Source organism: Carcharodon carcharias, chromosome 23, assembly GCF_017639515.1.
Source record: "Carcharodon carcharias isolate sCarCar2 chromosome 23, sCarCar2.pri, whole genome shotgun sequence".
NCBI lineage: Eukaryota > Metazoa > Chordata > Chondrichthyes > Lamniformes > Lamnidae > Carcharodon > Carcharodon carcharias.
Window position 1 is genome coordinate 11,845,580 of NC_054489.1, and position 20,970 is coordinate 11,866,549.

Genomic DNA, 20,970 nt, shown 5'->3' on the forward strand with positions numbered 1-20,970 from the left:
CTCTCTACTCCATTCTCTTCTTTTAAGATCCTCCTTAAAACCTGCCTCATTGACCAAAGTTTTGATCGCCTGTCCTAACGTCTCCTTCTTTGGTCCATTGTTATTATTTTTTTTGCCTGATTAGGCTTCTGTGAAGTGCTTTGGGATTTGTTACTTCAATAATGGCACTATACAAATGTACACAAATATACATACAGTATCTGCACACTGATTCTCTATATACTGTTGGTCTTCTCTTGGTTCTCCTTCATCCAGGCTGTGCTCAGGAATCTGGGGATTCACAGGCACCAATTCTTGGCGTACACGCCTTGCTCAGTGTATTATTCCATACAAAGCTATTCAAATCAACATACTCCAGTTAGCTTTCTTTATGGACATTAGCAGAAAGCGATGAATACTTTCTTTATCATACTAGCATTTTCAGAGAGTTAAATATAGAATTAAGCAGGGTTAGAAATGAGTGAAAAGGCTGTAATTTACTCTAGGGGTTCTGATGGCATCAGAAACCATGATAGCAGTTTTTAAGTAGTTTATGGATGTTGCCTCAACCCAGAGATTAAATTACAGCCTTCTACTGTCTACCATCTGTGTTTTCTTAAAAACAATATACACTGCACCCTCAGTAAAATGAAGATTATGTTAATGATTCTTAAAGCAGCATTGCCGCCAGTAAATGTGCCCAGCTAATCTCTTCCTGTGTTTGTCTATACGATGCACTGATGGCCATATCTTCAGTCATCTAGGCCCCATAATCTGCAATTTTCTTCCTAAACCCTGTTGCCTCTCCACCTGACTCTTCACAAGCCATCACTTTTGAACCAGGTTTTGGTCACCCATCCTTTTTTGGGCTGGTGTTCATTTTTGCCTGAGTTCACCACTGTGAAAGGCTTGGAAGGCTGCTCTACATTAAAGGTGCTGGAAGACACTGAGGATGTAATTTCCATGAGAAAACACTATTGTATAACTTGCACACAGCCAGGTCCCACAAATAACAGTGAGGTACTCAACCAGATAAGCTGTTTTAATGATGTTTGGTGAGGAATAAGTACTGGCCAGGAAACCCTCTCGAGTTCTCCTTGGAATAGTTCCACAGGATCTTTTGCATCCACCTGAGAGGACAGATGAAACCTTGGCTTAATGTCTCACCTGAGTGACGGCACATCCAACAGTGCAGTGCTCCCTCAGTGCTGCACTGAAGTGTCAGCCTGGATTATGTGCTCAAGTCTTTGGAGTGGGGCTAGACTCAGAAGTGAAAGAGCCAAGGCTGACATCTATCAAACTGTTCATCACAAAGAAAGTTCTTTCTTCCTGTTTCTGGTCTCACCTTGGCAACTAACCCAAGTGACCTGATTGAATTCGGGAGCTCTCTGTCTGGTGATTCACAAGTAGACACCTAACATTTTTTGGACAAACTGGTATAGCATTCTATAAAGTGGTACTCAAGTAAGAAATTGGTGATTGTGGCCCTTGTATAGTTAGTGATAGTGATGTATAGTTTACGACATAATCCGAGCCTCTCGACTGTTTGCACTGAGTTAACACAGGTATAAAATAGTGGTCAAAGTAATATCATATAAAGATGTTAATCGTTCTTCCACTGGTATCTTTAACAGCAACTTCTAAGCTCAGACTTATGTTGTGCCTAAAAAATTAATAATTTCTTTATTTATATTCATTTGCACAGATTTCAACTGGCGAGATGGGAAAGTGGCATGCAGTCCTCTGTCCACCTGAGGGCACTGCAAAGAAAGATAAATATTTAGGTGAAATCTTCCAGACCTTTGCTTGAGCAACTTTTTCCTCACAGAATTATGGAATGTACTTGACAAAAGTACATGTTGCCAACTGAAGTCAGCTTCAGGTCTGCAGTTCATTGTCAACTTGAATTGTGAACTCTTAATAGGAACGTATCTTCTTGCACACTTTTAGTGGTGTGAATTGTACAAACTGAGGCCAAGCTGCATAAATAGGAATTGTATGAGGTCAATACAAATAAATGCTGGTTTCTTGTTGACTGTTTTGCTTTTAATGATCTCAGATATCATTCCCAATGCTCCCCTGATCTTGACGGTGAAGTTGCCCCAGGTCTCCAAACCACCCGAAGAAAGATTAAGGCATTTCAGAAAAAATATAATCACAGATAACACTAGCACTGATTCAAAACTGTGAGGATGCTGCTGAGTTGTACAAGACTGTTTTAACACAAAGTTATAGACTGGAATGGCCTGTTTGGGTAGTTGGAACGATCAAGGTGCTTAGCGCCTGTGGACAACAAGTGCTTGACTTTAGCCAAAACAGACTCAGAAAAAGTTCAGCAAAATTTTTGGGTGCTGAGCTTTCTTCCTTATTTGGCCTTACCCTGAAGGTGTTGGGGTACAATTTCATGGGGCACACACTAAAGTTAACATTGTTCTCAGAGAGATATCGTACACTTTAATCTGAAATACCTGTCTCAAATCAAATACAGGTACCAGAAGGTAAATCTCAGGGAAACAGCTCCTCCACATGGCTGTCTGGGGTAATAAAAGATCGATAAAGCACTGAATCCTATAGGCCAGGAGGTCCCAACTGTGATCAGTGGTCTCAACTGAGGGAGTTGCTCTGAGTGATCCTTGGGCAGGGTTGCCAACCCTCCCGGATTGTTCTGGAGTCTTCAGGAGTTAACGATGAATCTTAAATACGTTAATCATCTGTCTTACTATTTTTTATCATAAACTGACTTTTCCTCAGATTTAGTGGTTTTGATTCAAAAATATGTTGAAATTAGCGTGTGAGACACTGATTTGAGCTGAACTAAATCAGTGTGTGTGTTGTCTCTGACTCACGTTAAGCTTGATATTATTCTGGGATAGCCAAACTAGACATCCCATTATAAGATTTTGCTGTCATACCAAATTGGTTGTTTTAAGCTCGATTTAGTGGGTGTCTGACCTCTCATCCACGCAATACTGGATTCAATGTGTGTCATCTTTGATTCGCATTAAACAGGATTTAGTGTGTGACATTTCCCAAGATAGATTTGGTGTGTTATCTAGGCTGATACTCCAGTATAGTACAGAGAGAATGCTGCACTGTCAGAGTGCTGTCTTTTGGATGAGGTATTAAATTGAGACCCTCAGGTGGATGCAAAAAAATCTCATGGCACTATTTCCAGGAAGAGCAGGTGAATTAATTATCCCTGAACCAACATCATAAGAAGCAGATTATTTGGTCATGGTCACACTGCTGTTTATGAGAACTTGCTGTGCACAAATTGGCTGCCTCGTTCCTCACATCACAACAATGTCTACTCTTCCAAAGTAAGTTCATTGCCTGTAAAGTGATTGTGAAAGGTGCCATATAAATGCAAGTCTTTCTTTTCTGACAGACACTGAGATAGATTTGTTATTATCTCCATAATAGCTCACGGAGTGTAAAGGGTTAAGAAACAATCTATGTTCTAGGGGGCCTTGCAACATTATTATTAAGTCGGCCGTGGAGTGGGAGTAGGGTTGCTGATGGAAGGGTGTGTTGGCTATGGACGTGACGTTTTGGTCGGAGAGGTTGTCTGTCTTTTTGATTTCTTAGACTACAGTACTTCGCGTATAGGGACTGAAGAGTTAACCTTACTACCCGTGTGTCTGTCAGCTGACTGAAAGAGCGTGTCAGACATTGATCTTAGCTCAGCCTGAGCGTTGCTGGGACTTCCTAAAAAAAAAGGAAAGGTAGGTGCAGAAAGGGAAATCTGTTTGGGGTAACCAGTGAATAATTTTACCCTCTCATTATTAAATGCGGACGCCAAGCAATGAAAATGTCGCAAGATCTGCAGGGGCGAGTGGCGTTGTCATTGTAAGGTGTATGGGAATCCGCCCAAATGCGGCTCTGCAGGGCCCGGCTGTTGTTTAACATTTTCACTGTCTCTTTTTGCCCGAGTTTTTCTGCTGGTTTCGTCGCAACTTTTGTTCCCCACCCCACCACCCCCTCCCCCAGTAGCATCTGGGCTGAAGAACAGGAGTTGAATCATTTTGTGATCTCATCGGCGTTTGAGGCCGGTGAAACTGCACAAAAGCGGCTGGAAACTGACACTGATCCGTTACTGTAACCATTTAATAGTGATACAGTCATACTTCCGGTCGGGGTGCAGAGCCATCTGCCAGTCTTGGCTCATTGAGTAACGCTCATCCCCTGAATCAGAGGGTTGTGGGTTCAAGCCCACGCCGGAAACTTGAGCACAAAATCTAGGCTGACACTCCCAGTGCAGTGCTGAGAGAGTGCTGCAGTGCCAGAGATGCTGACTTTCAGAGGCCACTTTAAACCTAGGCCCTGAGTGTCGCCTTAAGTGTATGTAAAGGATCCCTTGGCGCTGTAGGGAAAGTGCAAGAGAGTTCTTCCCGTTCCCTAACAAATATTAATCACATCACTGAAAGAAAATGTAAATGTATATACTATAAATGTAAATACTATAAATATAATCTGAAATAAAAACAGAAAATGCTGGAAATACTCAGCAGTCTGGCAGCATCTGGGGCGAGAGAAACAGAATTAACGCTTCAGTTTGTGGGAGGTATGATGTCTGCTGATAGCTGACAGGTGTCCTGAAATTAAACCAGGGACTACATTTCAAGTTCATTGATTGCAAAATGCTTTTCGACATCTTGAGATTGTGAAAGTTACTACAGAAATACAAATTAGTTGTTTCTGTCAGTCTGGCAACCACTGTGCTTAAAGTGAGTGGGTGTCTGTCTGGGTCAGTTTGTAGACACTGTCTTTTAAAGAGACTGGGTCATTTCATTTACAGTATTTTTCTTAAGGGGATTTTAATTAAAAGGGACTCATTTCCAAATATCAGTGCAATTTGCAATAATGCCTTTGCCTGTGCTGTGTTAGCGTTCCACTTGTATCTTCTCTTTACCCACCCCACCAAATAGCCATTCTCCAGGCATGAGCCTTGATGGTAAGTGTCAGCAGGCTATACAACTGCAGGAGGCAACACATCCAAGCCGGATCCTGTCTGTGTACACGTTTTCATGGGATTGTTGGATAAGAATCAGGAGCAAGAAGGTGACTCCATTTTTTTTTTCTCTCGTCCTTAAGTCTGGGGCACTGAGGCCAATTCTAACACCATTCCTGATGCCTTGGCTGACTCGGCTATACCAGGCATCAAAGCAAAGAGCTTCTGGACTGAATATTTTAGTACTGCCCCCACATTAGCTGATTGGGAAAGATAACAGTTCTCTGCTTCTGAATTAATAAAAGTAAATGGTGAATTTATTGTAATATTCATTCTTGGTGTGTGGGTGCCACTGACAAAATTGACATTTATTGGCCATCTCTAATTGCCCCCAAGAAGGTGGTGGTGAGCCGCTGCCTTGAACCGCTGCAGTCCATGTGATGTAGTTTCACCCTCAGTGCTGTCAGGGAGTTCCAGGATTTTGACTCAGCATCAGTGGAGGAACAGTGATATAGTTCCAAATCGGAATGGTGTCTGAGGTGGAGGAGTGGCAGGCGTTTGAGCCTTTATGATCTATAAATAGTGTATAAGTATGTAATACTGAGTTTAGTGTGATGTTTCTCTCTCCTGCAGAATGGCTGCCAACACCGTCTGTGCTCCCTCTTCCTGTGACTGCTTTGTTGCTCTCCCACCTGCCACTGAGAGAAAAGAGGTGATTTTTGGGAAGAACTCTGACAGACCACGGGATGAGGTTCAGGAAGTGGTTTACTTTCCTGCAACTGTGCATGCACCAGGCTCTAAGGCGGAGGTAAGAGACTGACCATCACATTTGAATGTGTAAGGTTGTCCACCTTGGCTGGAAGAATTGAAAACAGAACATTATGTAGATGGAGAGAGACTGTGGAATGCTGCAGTACAGAGGGATCTAGGTGTCCTTGTAAATGCAAACATTGGCATGCCGATACAGCAAGTAATTAGGAAGATAAATGGGATGTTGGAACTTATTGCAAGAGGAATGGTGCATAAAAGTAGGAAGTCTTGCTACAATTGTACTGGGCATTGGTGAGACTGCATTTGGAATACTGTGAACAGGTTTAGTCTCCTTTACTTAAGGAAGGATATGCTTGGTTTAGAAACAGTTCAAAGAAGATTCGCTAGGCTGATTCCTGGGATGAAGGTGTTTTCTTATGAGGAAAATTGAGCAGGTTGGGCCTATGCTCATTGAAGTTGAGAAGAACGAGAACTGATCTTATTGAAACATATGGGATTCTGAGGGGATTTGACAGGGTGGATGCTGAGAGATTCTTGGCTGTTATTTCCAGCTGAGATAGCTGGCAGCAAACTTTGAAGCAGAGACCTTAATAATTCCCCCTCGCATTGGGGAATCTAGAACTAATGACACAGTTTAAAGAAGAAGTGTCTCCAATTTAAGACAGATATGCAGAGGAATTTCTTTTCCCAGAGGGTCGTTAGTCTTTGGAGTTCTCTTCCACAGAGAGTAGTGGAGGCTGGGCATGTCTTTGAATATATTCAGGGCTGAGTTGGATAGATTTTTGATTGACAAGGGAGTTAAAGGCTATGAGGGACAGGCAAGAAAGTGGCATTAAGTCCACAATCAGATCAGCTGTGATCTTACTGAATGGCAGAGCAGGCTCGAGGGGCTGAATGGCCTACTCTGCTCCTTTTTCTTGTGATCTTACAAACTGAAGCTTCAGTTCTACAGTTCTCTGGTACACCCAGAATCTGGCCAATAGTTTACTGATTATGAATGAAAACAAAATGCTGGAAACACTCCGCTCATGCAGCCTCTGTGGAGAGAGGAAGATAGGGTTAATGTTTCAGCTGGTGAGGGAGACAAAAGTAAATTAAAAAGAACAACAGGTTTTTGGAGCCTTGTCGATGCCAGTTTCCAAAGTTGCAGGGCTGTGAGTTCAGAGTGAGAATTCAAGAGTTTTGTCCAAATTTATTGCCTGGAATCGCAATTGGCTTGAAAGCCTTGAGAGAAGATGCTTGGGTGGGAGGTGTGTAATTGGGCGGGGTGTGCATGTAAATTGGCAGTTTCTACCATAATTTTGGCAGTACAAATATAAATAAATTCAAGAGACAAATGTATTTTGGAGCAAAGTATAATCTGAATGCAAACAAATAATCTTGAGGTAGATTTGTTGAGTCTACTGGCTTTTCCATGTTGCTAAAAATGATTTTATAGAGTCAATTTCAAAACATTATGTCATCATCTGGTATCTGGTTACGTAGAACTTCTCAATATTTTCTGATACAGACTGATCTGATCTAACCCTGGAAGGTGGCATGAGCTATATAACTGCATCAATATTGCTGAAGAAAGAGACATGCTGCTGAGGCTTTTCGTCTTGTGCTCATCAGGACAGAGTCCGCAAGAATACCAAATCTCAAAGGAAACAACAATTTATCCCGCATGAGATGAGGGTGCTGATTGGTTGACATGTGGATTCTGATTGGTAGAGGCGTTGCCATAGAGAATTCATGTTCAGGCATTGTTCTTTTTAAAATCAAACATAAGCTTTGGGAACAATCGCTCCCTGATGTATTCTCTGTGGCAACACCTCAACCAATCAGAGCTGACTGGCCAACCAATCAGCATCTTTTTCTCATGCAGCATAAATTGTTCCTTCCTTGGAAATTAGTATTGTTGCATTTGTCCTGTGGAGTGCAAGAGGAAAAGCTTTGACAGGATGTCTCTATTTTTCCGAAATAATAAAGTGATATTTGTGCAGCCTTTCAATTTTGTTTTTCTGGTGCTTACATGCTATGGATATTCAGGGTTCTTCTGCAAACATTTTTTTGGTGAAGATATTTCATTGACATGAAAAATATTAGTGCTAGAACAAAGGCAAGTCTTCCAGTTTCAGCATCAAGTACAGCCAATCTTATTCTGGGCTTGAGTTAAACCCAGGATGATGAAGTTCAATATGTTATGTCCTTACCCATTACACCAGCCAGTTTCTAGGATAATTTGGTTTTATTAAGGTCTCCACTTCAAATTTTGCTACTAGCTACCTCAGATGGAAATAACTTGAAAATAACAATGGCCAAAATTCAATGAGTTTTCCCACCTGTGCTCCATGACTAAGTCGGAAAGTCTGTGGAGTCCACACTAAAACTCAGGTTCAAATTTCCTGCAGAAATAGCCCTGCTTATCCATGGAAGGGTGGATAAGTGTGTGCGTTGAATGTTATTTTCTTTACCAATGCAACTGAATTACATGAGGGACTTCTATTCATCCATGTTGTGGTGTGGATGCCTTCCTTCTTAAACTATTTGATACAACAATCATGTAAACTTACAAAATACTGCAGTGAATATATAGTTCTGTGCAGCAGATAGACAAACACCAGATCAGGAATTGGCCATTTAGCCCCTCAAGCCTGTTTGTTCTGTCATTCAGTTAGGTCATGGCTGATCTTATATAGGTTCCATTCACCTGTCTTGGTTCCACATCCTTATCTAACAAGCGTATTAATGGAATTTTCAATAAGAAATAGGAACAAGAGAAGACCATTCGGCCCCTCAAGCTGCTCCGCCATTCAAAATGATCATGGGTGATCATCACGTGTTTCGATTTCCACATTCCCATCTAAACTTGATAACCTTTGACTCCCTTGACTAACAAGAATCTATCTACTCTGATTTAAAAATATTCAATGACCCCACCTCCACGACCTTCTGAGGCAGAGAATTCTAAAGTCACACAACCCTCTGAGAGAAAAAAAATTCTCTTCATCTCTGTCTTAAGAAGATGAACCTTAATTTTGAAATAGTGCCCCCTAGTTCTGGACTCACCTACAAGAGGAAACGTCCATCTTGCCAAGGCTGTTCAGGATCTTGTATATTTCATTCAAATCACCCCTCATTCTTCTAAACACCAGTGGAAACAAGCCCAGACTGTCCAGCCTTTCCTCATAAGACAACCCACTCATTCCAGGTATCAATCTAGTAAACCTCCTTTGAACCACCTCCAATGCATTTACAACCTTCCTTAAATAAGGAGACCAAAACTGCACGCAGTATTTGAGGTGCGGTCTCAACAATGCGCTGTATAACTGAAGCATGACATCCTTACTTTTATGTTCAATTCCTCTCATAATAAAGGATAGCATTCCATTAGCCTTCTTAATTACTTGCTGTACCTGCATACTAACTTTTTGTGATTCGTGTACTAGAACACCTAGATCCCTCTGCACCTCAGAATTATGCAGCTGTTCTCCATTTAAGTAATACCCTGCTTTTTTGTTCTTCTTCCCATAGTGAACAACTTCACATTTACCCATATTAAACTCAATTTGCCCACTCACTCAACCTATCTATATCCATCTGCAACCTCATGTCCTCTTTGCAACATACTTTCCTACCCATCTTTGTGTCATCTGCAAATTTAGCTACCATGCCTTCACTCCCCTCATCTAAGTCATTGATGTAAATCATAAAAAGTTGAGGCCCCAGTACAGACCCCTGTGGAACTCCACTCGTCACATCCTGCCAATCAGAAAAAGACCCATTTATGCATACACTCTGCTTTCTGCCACCCTCAGCCTCTACTTTTTGGAGGAGAGTTCCAGAACTTTACTACCCTTTGTGTGAAGTGCTCCCTGACATCCCCCTGAATGGCCTATGCCACCTTGTTCTGGATTGTTCCACCTACCTGGTTAAATTTTTTTAGTTATATTAATTACCTCAATTAGATCATTCCTTAATCTTCAATTACCATGGTACACTGTTTAGTTAGTGGATTGGCTTATTGCCATTCAAATGAGTACATCTCTCTTGAGTGCCCATTTTGGAAGAACTGTCTATATTTGAAAAAGATCATATTTTAATTTTTTTTAAATTAAACAGTGCACATACATTGAAATCGAGCAGATTGAAAAAACGCATGCAGTGATTCTGAGCCGGCCAGCCTGGTTATGGGGAGCAGAAATGGGAGCCAACAATCATGGTGTTTGCATTGGCAATGAGGCCGTGTGGACCAAAGAGCCTATCAGTGAGAAGGAAGCGCTGCTCGGAATGGACCTTGTCAGGTAGAAGCTCCTTCCTATTTTGTACAGCTTGGCACTCAAGTCTTAAATTGTAATTAAGGTGCAGATCTATTGTAACAAAAAAAGCTTCATGCCGGTGTAATAAACTGTATGCTAATGCCAATATTAATTTATATTAACTTCAGGAGCTTGGCATGACGGATTTAACTTTGAGAACCACTTTTGAATTCAACTGAAATTCCATCTACGATAATTTTTGAGCTCAGCAACTTGACAGAATGATCCCTGATGGTGGAAGGTTCCATCTTGGAATCACTGACACCATTTTGGTTTGATATTTATCCTTTTCTTACTGGAAACAACATATGCTTAGAAATAACAAGTGGGAATTTTTTGGGGGGGTTGGAGAATGCAGGCAACTTTGGTAAGTCAATATTGCCTATCCGTTTTTGTGCTGGGGGCGTTAAGAGTCAACAGTGTAGTGGAGGTTAAGAAGACATATTGGGAAAGTTGGCAATAAGAATATAAGAGCATTGAAGTTCTGCTAGAACTGCATAAAACACTAGTTAGGTTACAGCTAGAGTACTGTGCGTAGTTTCGGTCATAACACTAGAGGAAGAATGTGGTTGCACTAGAGAGGGTACAGGGGAGATTTACAAGGATGCTCCCAGGAATGGAATTTTTGTCATGAGCAAAGATTGGATAGGCTGAGGTTGCTTTCTTTGCAACAGAGGAGGCTAAGGGAGATTTAGTTTAGGTGCATAAAATTGTAGGAGTGAGGTAGAATGGTTAGTAAGGACTTATTTCTCTTAGTAAAGTGGTCAATAACTTGGGGCATAGGGGAGACACTTTTTTTTACCTAGAGGTTTGTGGGTTTGGAACTCACTGCTTGAAAGTGTTGTAAAAGTAAAAACCCTCACTGCATTTTAAAACATACTTGGATATGCACTTGAATTGCTGACCCTGCAGGGCTATGGACCAAGAACTGGAAAGTGGGAGTAGGCTGGATAACTTTTTTTGTGGCATTGACACGATGGGCCAAATGGCCACTTTCTATACTGTAAATTTTCTACATTTCTATGTTTTCTATGAATGGGTAGAGGGTGGCAGGTGACCTTCCTGAACCAATTAAGTTTTTACAACCAATTTGGTTGCTTGATAATTGATTTTTTTTTTCTGGTGCTAGCCACAATGATCAATTTTATTTAATCCAATTGCTCAGCTTCCATGCTAAGATACGAACTTGTGAATCATAGGTTACTAGAACAGTTTCATAAACTAAATATTGCATAATGTGCAAATCCTGTGTTACTTTACAAACCATTTAAAATAAATTAGATAGCACCTCATTAAAATAGACAGAGGAAAGCACTTTGGGACATTCTGATGTTGTGAAAGGACCTGCATCAATGCCAGTTTTTCCACAGAATCACAGAATTGTTATGGTGCAGAAGGAGGCCATTTGGCCCATCATGTATGCACTGACTCTCCGAATGAGCATTATGACTCAGTGCCATTCTCTTGTTGTTTCCCCTTAAGCCTGCACATTGTTCCTATTTAAAGAATCATCTAATGCCTCGATTGAAGTTTTCTCCACCACACTTCCAGGCTGTGCATTCTAGACCCAAACCACTCACTGTGTGAAAATGTTTTTTCTAGCATTGTATTTGCTTCTTTTGCAAATCGCTTTAAATCTGTGTCCTCTCATTCTCGATCCCTTGACGAGTAGGAGCAGTTTCTCTCTATCTACTCTATCCAGCCCCCTCATGATTTTGAACACCTTTGTCAAATCTCCTCTTAGCCTTCTCCTCTCCAAGGAGAACAGTCCCAACTTCTCCAATCTATCTTCATAACTGAAGTTTCTCATCCCTGGAACCATTTTTGTAAGCCTCTTCTGCACTTTCTCCAATGCGTTCACATCCTTCTTAAAGTGTGGTGTCCAGAACTGTACACAATACTCCAGCTGAGGTCTAACTAGTGTCCTATACAAGTTCAGCATAACCTCCTCGAGTACTCTAGGATATTGTATGCTTTATTACCTCCTCGCTCCACCTGTCCAGCCACCTTTAATGACTTAAAAGAAGTTGTTAAGCATTCGTCGACTAATATTGCCAGTAATAATTTCTGCATTCCTTTATTGAAAGGAATATCAACTTGAAGATAAGAGTGGCTAAACCTATTAAATTTTGTTTGTAATACAGAAAAATAACATAAGGCAGATCAAAATGCATGACTAGACTGTTCATATGTGATGTTAAAATGAACCTGATGCACATGCCTCTCTGTTTTCTTTCACCCTGAAGAAGTTTGTCTAACACTTTTTCTTGCTGTTGTTATGCTTGGTATAGATTGTAGCCTCTCCCTCTTTTATGTCCGTTATCCTATTTCCCATTCCTTCCTTAGGCTTGGACTGGAGAGAGGTTCCACTGCCAAGGAGGCTCTAGATGTTATTACTTCTCTTTTGGAGCAATATGGCCAGGGTGGGAACTGCAAGGAAGCTCCAGAAGCATTCAGCTACCATAACACATTTCTGATTGTGGACAGAAAAGAGGCTTGGGTACTGGAAACATCTGGGAAACACTGGGCAGCTCAGCAAATTACAGGTCAACAATGGAAAAAGATTGCAAAGCATGTTGCACTTAATCTATGTTTTCTCTGTATTGTGAAATAGACAGAGGAAAGCACTTTGGGACATTCTGATGTTGTGAAAGGAGCTGTATCAATGCCAGTTTTTCACAGAATCACAGAATTGTTACGGTGCAGAAGGAGGCCATTTGGCCCATCATGTATGCACTGATTCTCCAAATGAGCATCATGACTCTGTGCCATTCTCCTGTCATTTCCCCTTAAGCCTGCACATTATTCCTATTCAAAGAATCATCTAATGCCCTTTTGAATGCCTCGATTGAACCTGCCTCCACCACACTTCAGGCTGTGCATTCCAGACCCAAACCACTCGCTGTGGTCTGTGAATCCAAAATTGTGAGGACTTGTTGTACCAAAGCAAAACTCCAATATAATTAATTTTCAAAATCATTGCAGGATCATATGATACGTAAAACTCCTTTCCAGTTGCTTATCAAAACGAAATGTATAACATGATTCCTGCTGTTGAATAAGTGGCTGATGCATGAAGGAATAAAATAAAACTTTGGAATTCTCTGCCCAAGAGTCTGTGGAGGCTCTGTCGTTGACTATGTTCAGGACTGAGATCAATAGATTTCTACATAGTAAAAACATAAAGGGATATGGGGATAGTGCAGGAAAATGGTGTTGAGGTAGAGGATCAGCCATGATCTCATTGAATAGCAGAGTGGGCTCAAAGGGCTGAATGGCGTCCTCCTGCTCCTATTTCTTATGTTCTTAAGCCAACTTATTATGAAGTGGAGCATTCTATCACTTCCATTAGCGATATGTCTCGGCCCCAGTGAAACATTATATCTTCGGTCTGGTCCCTCTACTTAAGAAGTCACAACAATCTTCACAAATTTATCATCAATAATTTCTTTACATATCTAAACTACCCAACAGGGGCTTTGACATGTTTTTGATTATAGACAGGCGAGAGGCTGGCAGGTTCTTATTGATTTGGCCCAAAACCAAGTCTTTCAGCTCAGGTTTCTTTTGAATTTGTTTCTAAGCCTCTGTAGAGTCTCAACTTGCCTGTAGATTGTGTATTAGAAGAGCCATTTCTGTTAGTTAACTTCTGACCTAAGGTGTCACCATGTTCGACCACCATGTGGTAAAACTGGTACTGTAGTATAAAGGTTTCACATATCCTGTCCAACTTGTAGCAATTGGGAACTACCATGGCTGTTCTTCAAGATTACATCTGCTATCTATTGAAATCATATATGTAGACATACAAATTTGTATGTAATTCTTGTGTACTTAACTACAGTGAGATCATCCATTTGAACCGCTATTCATGTCATGTCTACTACTAATGATATTGGGTAACAGTGTGGTGTTTGGCCAATTGTGCTTATTCTAATGTGCATCTAAAAGTCCATCACCCGGCAATTGCACAACATCTGGGAGGGGAAGAGGGATGGTGGAGGTGCAATTTGACTTGGAACCTGGATTCCTAAAGTCTCTATCCTTATCAAAATGCCCAATAAATTGCCTGATGGGGAATGGGCATCTCTTCTTCCATGGTGATAGAATCAGTATAATAACTTGGCTTTATTAATTTAGATCGACTTGGCTCTCTAAAGGCTGTGCTGTTAAATACTTTGTGTGGCAGTAAATTGTGCAAGTCCCAAATCATTACCTAGTCTTTGTTGATTTAATAGATCTCAGCCAAAGGAACAATAGTATTTGTTTTAATACCCCTTGAATTAGAGAGGAAGAAAATTGAACACAGATCCCACTCAGAGGATAAGGCGGAGGCCTTTTAACTCCTTGAGCCTGTTCCACCCTTCAGTGAGTCATGGTTGATTTTTAGTCTAACTCTATATTACTTGTCTTTGCCCCATATCCCTTTATACCTTTGGCTAACAAAAATCTATCAATCTCAGATTTAAACTTAGCAAATGACCTACTGTCAATTGCAATTTGCAGAAGAGAGTTCCAAACTTGTACCACCTCGTTTGTAGAAGTTTTTCCTAATTTCACTCGCGATAGGTCTGTGTCTTAATTTTTTAGATTATGCCTCCAAACTGCTAACTCTCGATGTAGGTATGTGGACATGGGTATGGACGAGATGAGGCTGGCTGTAATGCCGTTAATGAATGAATAGCTCACTCAATGTTCGTGGTTATAAACGAAGGAATAGCCGCTTGGCTGGATGGCAGTTGGTGCCTGTAGAAATGTACCCCAGCATGACTGAGCAGAGAATTGGAGGGGAAAAGTAAAATGAATTGAGCCTGAGTGATTGAAAAATGTGCACCATCACAAAGAGGACCCAGATTCTTTATACCCAATGTTCTTTACTTAACAGAAGGTGCAAAAAATATTTCCAATCAGCTGACCATCACCACAGAGATCAGCATCGAGCACCCTGACCTCCGAAACTATGCCCAGAGTCAGGGTTGGTGGAGCGGTGACGGTGAGTTCAACTTCTCCCAGATTTTCTCCCTGACTAACCCACCGGTGAGAATGGAGGCTGCAAAGGTTCGTTACTGTGGAGGCAAGGAGCTGCTTCGTAAGCAACAAGGTGATGAAGTTTAAAATAATGTATTGTTCTTTCATACAAGAATTGTCAGAAAAGTGAGCAAATAGCTAGTCTTATGAAAACCAAGTTATGGGGGTTCCAGGTTTTTATACCACAAGAGAGGCAGAATGTGAATTTTATGTCTGTGATTTTTCATGAGGCCAGGTGCGTTGTGGTCAGATGGCTGACAATCCTAGGCACATAGGGACAAAAGGAGGCCATTTAGTCCCTTGAGCCTATTTCTTTGTTCAATTAGATTATGGTTGGCCTTGAACCCAACTTCAGTTATCCACATTTGTCTCATCCCGATACCTTTGGTGAACAAAAACCTATCAATCTCTGATTTAAAGTTAACAATTCTTCCAACATTAATTGCCATTTGCGGAAGAGAGGTCCAAAATTCTACCGCCCTTTGTGTGTAGAAATGTTTCCTAATTTCACTGCTGAAAGGTCTGGCTCTAATTTTTAGACTATATCCCCTGGTCCTAGACGCATCAACCAGTGGAAATAGTTTCTCTCCATCTCCCTTTTTCGCCCCCCCCCTCCGCTTAATATCATGAAACATTAATCAAATCACCTAAATTCCAGGGAATGGATGTGTAATCTCTTCTCATAATTTAACTCAGCCATGAACCATTTTCCTACATAACAGTGACTATACTTCAAAAGCATTTCATCAAAGTGCTTTGTGATGTCTTGAGGTTGTGAAAGGCACCATATAAAATGCAAGTCTTCCTTTTTTTAATTTCTGCTGCTTCACCTCCAAGTGGGAAGAAAAGCAACAAATGAACTACCCTCCACTTGCTCATGTTTGTCTTCTGGTTGCAGTGGCACAGTGGGCAAAGCCATTGCCTGATGTATCACTGCCTATGCAGACAACAAGATTAATTGCTTGACTTCTTTGTCTAATCTCAATTGGGGCATGGCAATTGTCCACAAAACCTCCGGATTATATGGAGCAAAAATCGTCCATTCCATTCTTACATCCTTTTTTCTTTCATGGGATGTGGGCGTCACTGACAAGGCGAGCATTTGTTGCCCATCCCTAATTGCCCTTGAACTGAGTGGCTTGCTAGGACGCTTCAAAGGACAGTTAAGAGCCAACCACATTGCGGTGGGTCTGGACAGACCAGGTAAGGATGGCAGATTTCTATCCCTAAAGGACACTAGTGAACCAGATGGGTCTTTATGACAATCAATGATAGTTTCATGGTCACTGTTACTGAGACCAGCTTTATATTCCAGATTTACGATTTATTAATTTACTTTAAATTCCACCAGCTGCCATGTCCCCAGAGCATTAGCCTGGGCCTCTGAATTACTAGTCCAGAGACATTACCACTATGCCAGCATCTCTCCAAATACTGGATTACTGTCTAGTGACTCCAGTTGGAAAATGTAAGAGTCAGCACTTTGAGTGAAGACAGGATTGCACTCAATTGTGATGATCTCTAGTAAAACAGCCAGAATGCACCGTCTATCTAAGCTGGCACCTGAAGACTGGTCAGTTGGATGAGGTACCAGAGAATGAGGAACTTTAGCCAACAAAAGTCAAAGCCTTGAGGAAAGGAGGGAAGATAATTAACTAAGAAAAGAAAGTGGGGAGAATTTAAATAATTTCCCTCAAGCACTGTTCCAAACTTATTTTCAATGAACATATTGCAAATTAATACATTTGCTATATAGGAAAAACCACAAGGCTGTACAGAGCCAACTCGGAGAATTCTCTAAGAAATGGAAATGAAAGGGTTTAAAAAAAAAACAGTGAGGGCCATAACCTATTAGGGGAGGCTCTGGCGTGGTGGTATTGTCACTAGATTGGTAATCCAGAGACCCGGGGCAATGCTTTGGGGAACTGTGTTCGAATCCCGCCACGGCAGATGGTGGAATTTGAATTCAATAAAAATCCGGAATTAAAAGTCTAATTATGACCATGACACCATTGTTAATTGTTGTAATGACCCATCTGGTTCACTAGTGTCCTTTTAGGGAAGGAAATCTGCCATCCTTACCTGGTCTACATGTGACTCCAGACCCACACCAATATGGTTGTCTCATAAATGCCCTCATGGAATGTGGGCATTGAATGCTGGCCTAGCCAGCGATGCCCACATCCAAGACCAAATTTTTAAAAACTGTTCTTCCTTGTCAAGTAGACAGTGAACCTTTGAAGCAAATCTCTGCTGGATATTTTCTGATGTCCTGTGGGAACGTTAGGAATTGTTGGGCAAAAAATAAATTAAGATCCTGTTCACTTACTATCCTGGTAGCCACAATTTTTAAGATTAATTCTATGGTATAGGTGTTTGCCCAACCTTAGTTGCCCTTGAGAAAAGGTGATGGAGAGTAATCTTCTTGAACCACCGCAATCCTTGTGTTGAAGATAATTCCAAAGTAGCTGGGGTGGAATTCCAGGAATTTGACTCAGTAAAGTTGTAAGAATAACAATATACTTCCAAGTTGGGAAACTTGGAGATGCTAGTGTTCTCATGTCCCAGGTGTTGTCCTTCTTAGGTGGTTGAGGTCTTAGGTTTGGGAGATGCTGTTGAAGAAGCCTTGGTGAGTTGCTGCAGAGCATATTGTAGATAAGTCACACTGTGCTGGTAGTAGAGACTATATGATAATAGAGTTCTTAATTAATTGTGGCAATCAATAAATGTGTAACAGACCCAGATATTACACAAGGAAGATTCTACGATCTGGATGTGTTAAAGAAGCTTAGGTTATTAAATAATTTTTTCATTGCATCACATCAGGTAGCATCCAAGCTGAGACAATCATGGACATCCTACGTGATAAGGAAAGTGGAATCTGCATGGAGTCTGGGGCCTTCTGTACCACGGCCAGTATGGTGTCCATTCTACCCCAGGATGACTGTTCACCCTGCGTGCATTTCTTTACAGCGACTCCTGACCCTTCGAGGTCAGTTAACCAAAGTTGGTAAACACTCTCTGATAGCTTTTCTTTACCAGTATATTGTGCTTGTGGCAGATATTTTCTAAGGCCAGTGACTTATTGCCAACATATTAAATTAGCTCTGAAAGGTTCTGCTAAAGGGGCAATCGGCTATTTTATCTGTTGTCTGACCAGTTTGTTGCTCTGTAACGTTGCATCTCGTGTCATCATGGCCTTGAAGTGAAAATTAAATAAAATCGTTAATAAATTGTGTGGACAGAAATGTATCTCTAAATTTATTTCCCAGTTTGCTTAGCATATTGACTTGAGTGGATGAATTTTTATTTTATGTGTAGGAGGGAGAGAAATAATAAAGTTTTGTAAAACAACCTTCTAGTATATCGGAAAGGGCGGGTAGCAGAGAAAGCAGGGCTTGATTCCGTTTCGTGATAACGATTGCATGGCCTCTCATTGCTCCTTTGCACTGTGCACATCTGATTTTTTTTTAATGTATTTTTTTATTCATAGATCTGTCTTCAAGCCCTTCATCTTTATTGATGATGTAATGCCAGTCCCTATGGTGATTTCTCCGAGCTATGGCGACGATGATCCTGTCAGGAAACAGCCTCGGTTCCAGACCAAACGGGACCGCAGGCATGAACTGTATAAGGCACATCAACAGGCCAGAGCTACAATGGAGAGTGGACAGGTATTAATGGCACATCTTTTGGTGAAGAATAACTCCTGAAGTAATGTTAACTGGACTGATGATATCTACTTCATGAGGCCTTGGTCATCCAGTGGACAATAAGATAATCTGCCCAAAGTTGATAAATATCAGCATAGCTGCTTGTCAATCAATCTGATATTGAACTATAGGAACCATAAAGGGGGTGTGGATGGAGATGAAGGGAGAGATAGTTGGGGGGTGGGGGGGAAGGGAAAAAGCAGGCATCCTCTGGAAGTATGAACTTTGCAGATTTCACTATTGAAGAAGTAGTCACGACTTCATTGGAAACTTCTGCAATCTCCAGTTGCTTTGTACTCTGTGCTTAAATAATCCAGTGTTATATTGGTTGCATTCCCAAATTTACAGGGCTGCCTGTATTCAACAGAAATTCAATGTCCACTTAGCTACATGGCAAAAAATGCCAATGCTCCATTCTCTGTGGGATTTTTCATTGTGAGAATTATGTGGGTTGTAATTATTGCTCCATGCAGTTGACGTCAGACCTGCAGTTCATTCTCAGACTTTCCACTAAGTCAATATCCATTACATTCGCTTCAGGATTGTCCTGGTCTGTCCAGAAATTAAACATTAATCTCCTTGACGTTGTTGTGAGTAAGCCACAAGAAGAACCATAGGGCACTATCACGGGGTTATGATTGGGGTTTTATCATAGGGGTATTATTGGAGATGGGGAAAGTGCTGTTTCAGTTAGTGAGGTGGTTTGTGGTGGGAGGACATGTGCTGAACCTCTAGGAATACATTCAACCAGAGTTGGCAACCTTACATCCACTCCTTCAGATATTTCTTGTGCTTCTTTCTCATTACTTTATCAATGTTATTAAGGTCAGTACTCCTTTAGATGTTTTGCCTTCGTTTTTGCTAAGCAATGCATACCTCAACACAGCAAAGATGCAGCGATGCAAACGAGACCCATTACACACAATGGCAGCAGCGTGTACCATCTACAAGATGCAATGTAGCAACTTATCAAGCCTCCTTCAACAGCACCTGCCAAACCCGCAACCTCTACCATCTAGAAGGACAAAGACAGCAGATACATGGGAACACCACCGCCTGCAAGTTCAAAATCCTGAACTCCTTTCCTAACAGCACTGTGGATGTACCTACACTACATGGACTGCCACAGTCCAAGAAGGCAGCTCACCAACACCTTCTCAAGGGCAGTTAGGGATGGGTAACAAATACAGGTCTTGGCAAGCGACGCTCACATCCAATGAAAGAATAAAATAACTTCTAATCTAATAAGTCTCTTTATCTGCCTCAGTCCTTCCTCCCTTCTCCATTCCTCAAGGTTTTAAAGTCAATAGCTGGCATCACCTAAACACTGCTTCCTGGATTTACTTTGTCTGCCCTTTTCTATCCTTGGCTGTACTATGGGCCTTGACTTTTCACTTCAGTTTCTCAAGAAAGAACAAGTTGAATGGTTGGGTAAACAGAGTGGTGTGTGGTGTGATGGGGAGAAATGGCATTGAGATAAGAACAGTAAAAGGGTACTTACTTAGATCCTGCTGATGTACGTCATTGTAACATATGCTTGTTTCCTTTTAGGAGCAAGGTGTAAAGTTGCACCAGACTATGCAGAACATCGAGAGACAGGGACTGAAAGCTATCAAGAATTTATTGACTAGTGGAGGGACTTTTGACCCAGAAGAAATGGCAGATTTGTTCTTTGACTGTGTTGACACGGAGATCAAATTTTACAAATAAATCGTCAAGTATGACACTTCTGCAAATCCCCCTTGAGGTACTTCTCTCTCTGCTGTTTTTTTTAATCACTTAATTTACAACGTGTATTTCAAGTCCAGCTCAGGGACTGTCCTTGCAGAAGTTGTGTGCTGTAGTTGGGATGATGGGGGTTTGCTACATTTACCCTCAATACACATAAGAGAGAGAATGGGGTGAGGGAAGGGGAAATCAGTTAGAGTAATCAAATCTGACCACCATCTACTAAGCCGTGTCAGTAGCATGCATGTATAAAAATCTAGGAGTTTCCTCCTTAGGAGCAACATGAAAGTTTGATCTAAAAATACACCCAGTTTGCTGATATTCATTTATGATTAAGTATATTTCCGGGCACATTAAAATACATCCAGACCTAAAAAGGGCATAAATCAGTCAAACAATGGGAGTCCAAGATTAGCATCAAACCCATCAAGTATACTTCTACCTAGTGTGTGAAACTTTTTTGTCTCAACTTATTTAACAATTGTTCATGCAGATCAGG

At 41.2% G+C, this 20,970-nt stretch overlaps 1 protein-coding gene across 2 annotated transcripts; it reads left to right on the forward strand.

Moving 5' to 3' along the window:
- Positions 1-3,526: 3,526 nt before the first annotated feature.
- Positions 3,527-20,479, forward strand: scrn2 (secernin 2). Of its 2 annotated transcripts, none has more exons than XM_041173672.1 (8): positions 3,527-3,704; positions 5,564-5,738; positions 9,806-9,987; positions 12,349-12,548; positions 14,888-15,103; positions 17,857-18,022; positions 18,524-18,704; positions 20,295-20,479. In XM_041173672.1, the coding sequence occupies exons 2-8, from the start codon at positions 5,565-5,567 to the stop codon at positions 20,451-20,453; spliced, it is 1,278 nt and encodes a 425-aa protein (XP_041029606.1). In that variant the 5' UTR covers positions 3,527-3,704; position 5,564; the 3' UTR covers positions 20,454-20,479. The 2 variants fall into 2 exon arrangements, with proteins under 2 accessions (XP_041029606.1, XP_041029607.1); XM_041173673.1 differs by lacking the exon at positions 3,527-3,704 and adding an exon at positions 4,919-5,040.
- The last annotated feature ends 491 nt before the right edge of the window (positions 20,480-20,970 follow it).

Bases quoted from the DNA above. Each gene is read 5' to 3' on its own strand.
- scrn2 (XM_041173672.1), top strand. From the start codon at position 5,565: ATGGCTGCCAACACCGTCTGTGCTCCCTCTTCCTGTGACTGCTTTGTT. The intron at 9,988-12,348 runs GTAGAAGCTCCT...TTCCTTCCTTAG, and splicing joins CTCGGAATGGACCTTGTCAG to GCTTGGACTGGAGAGAGGTT. The intron at 12,549-14,887 runs GTCAACAATGGA...TTTACTTAACAG, and splicing joins GGCAGCTCAGCAAATTACAG to AAGGTGCAAAAAATATTTCC.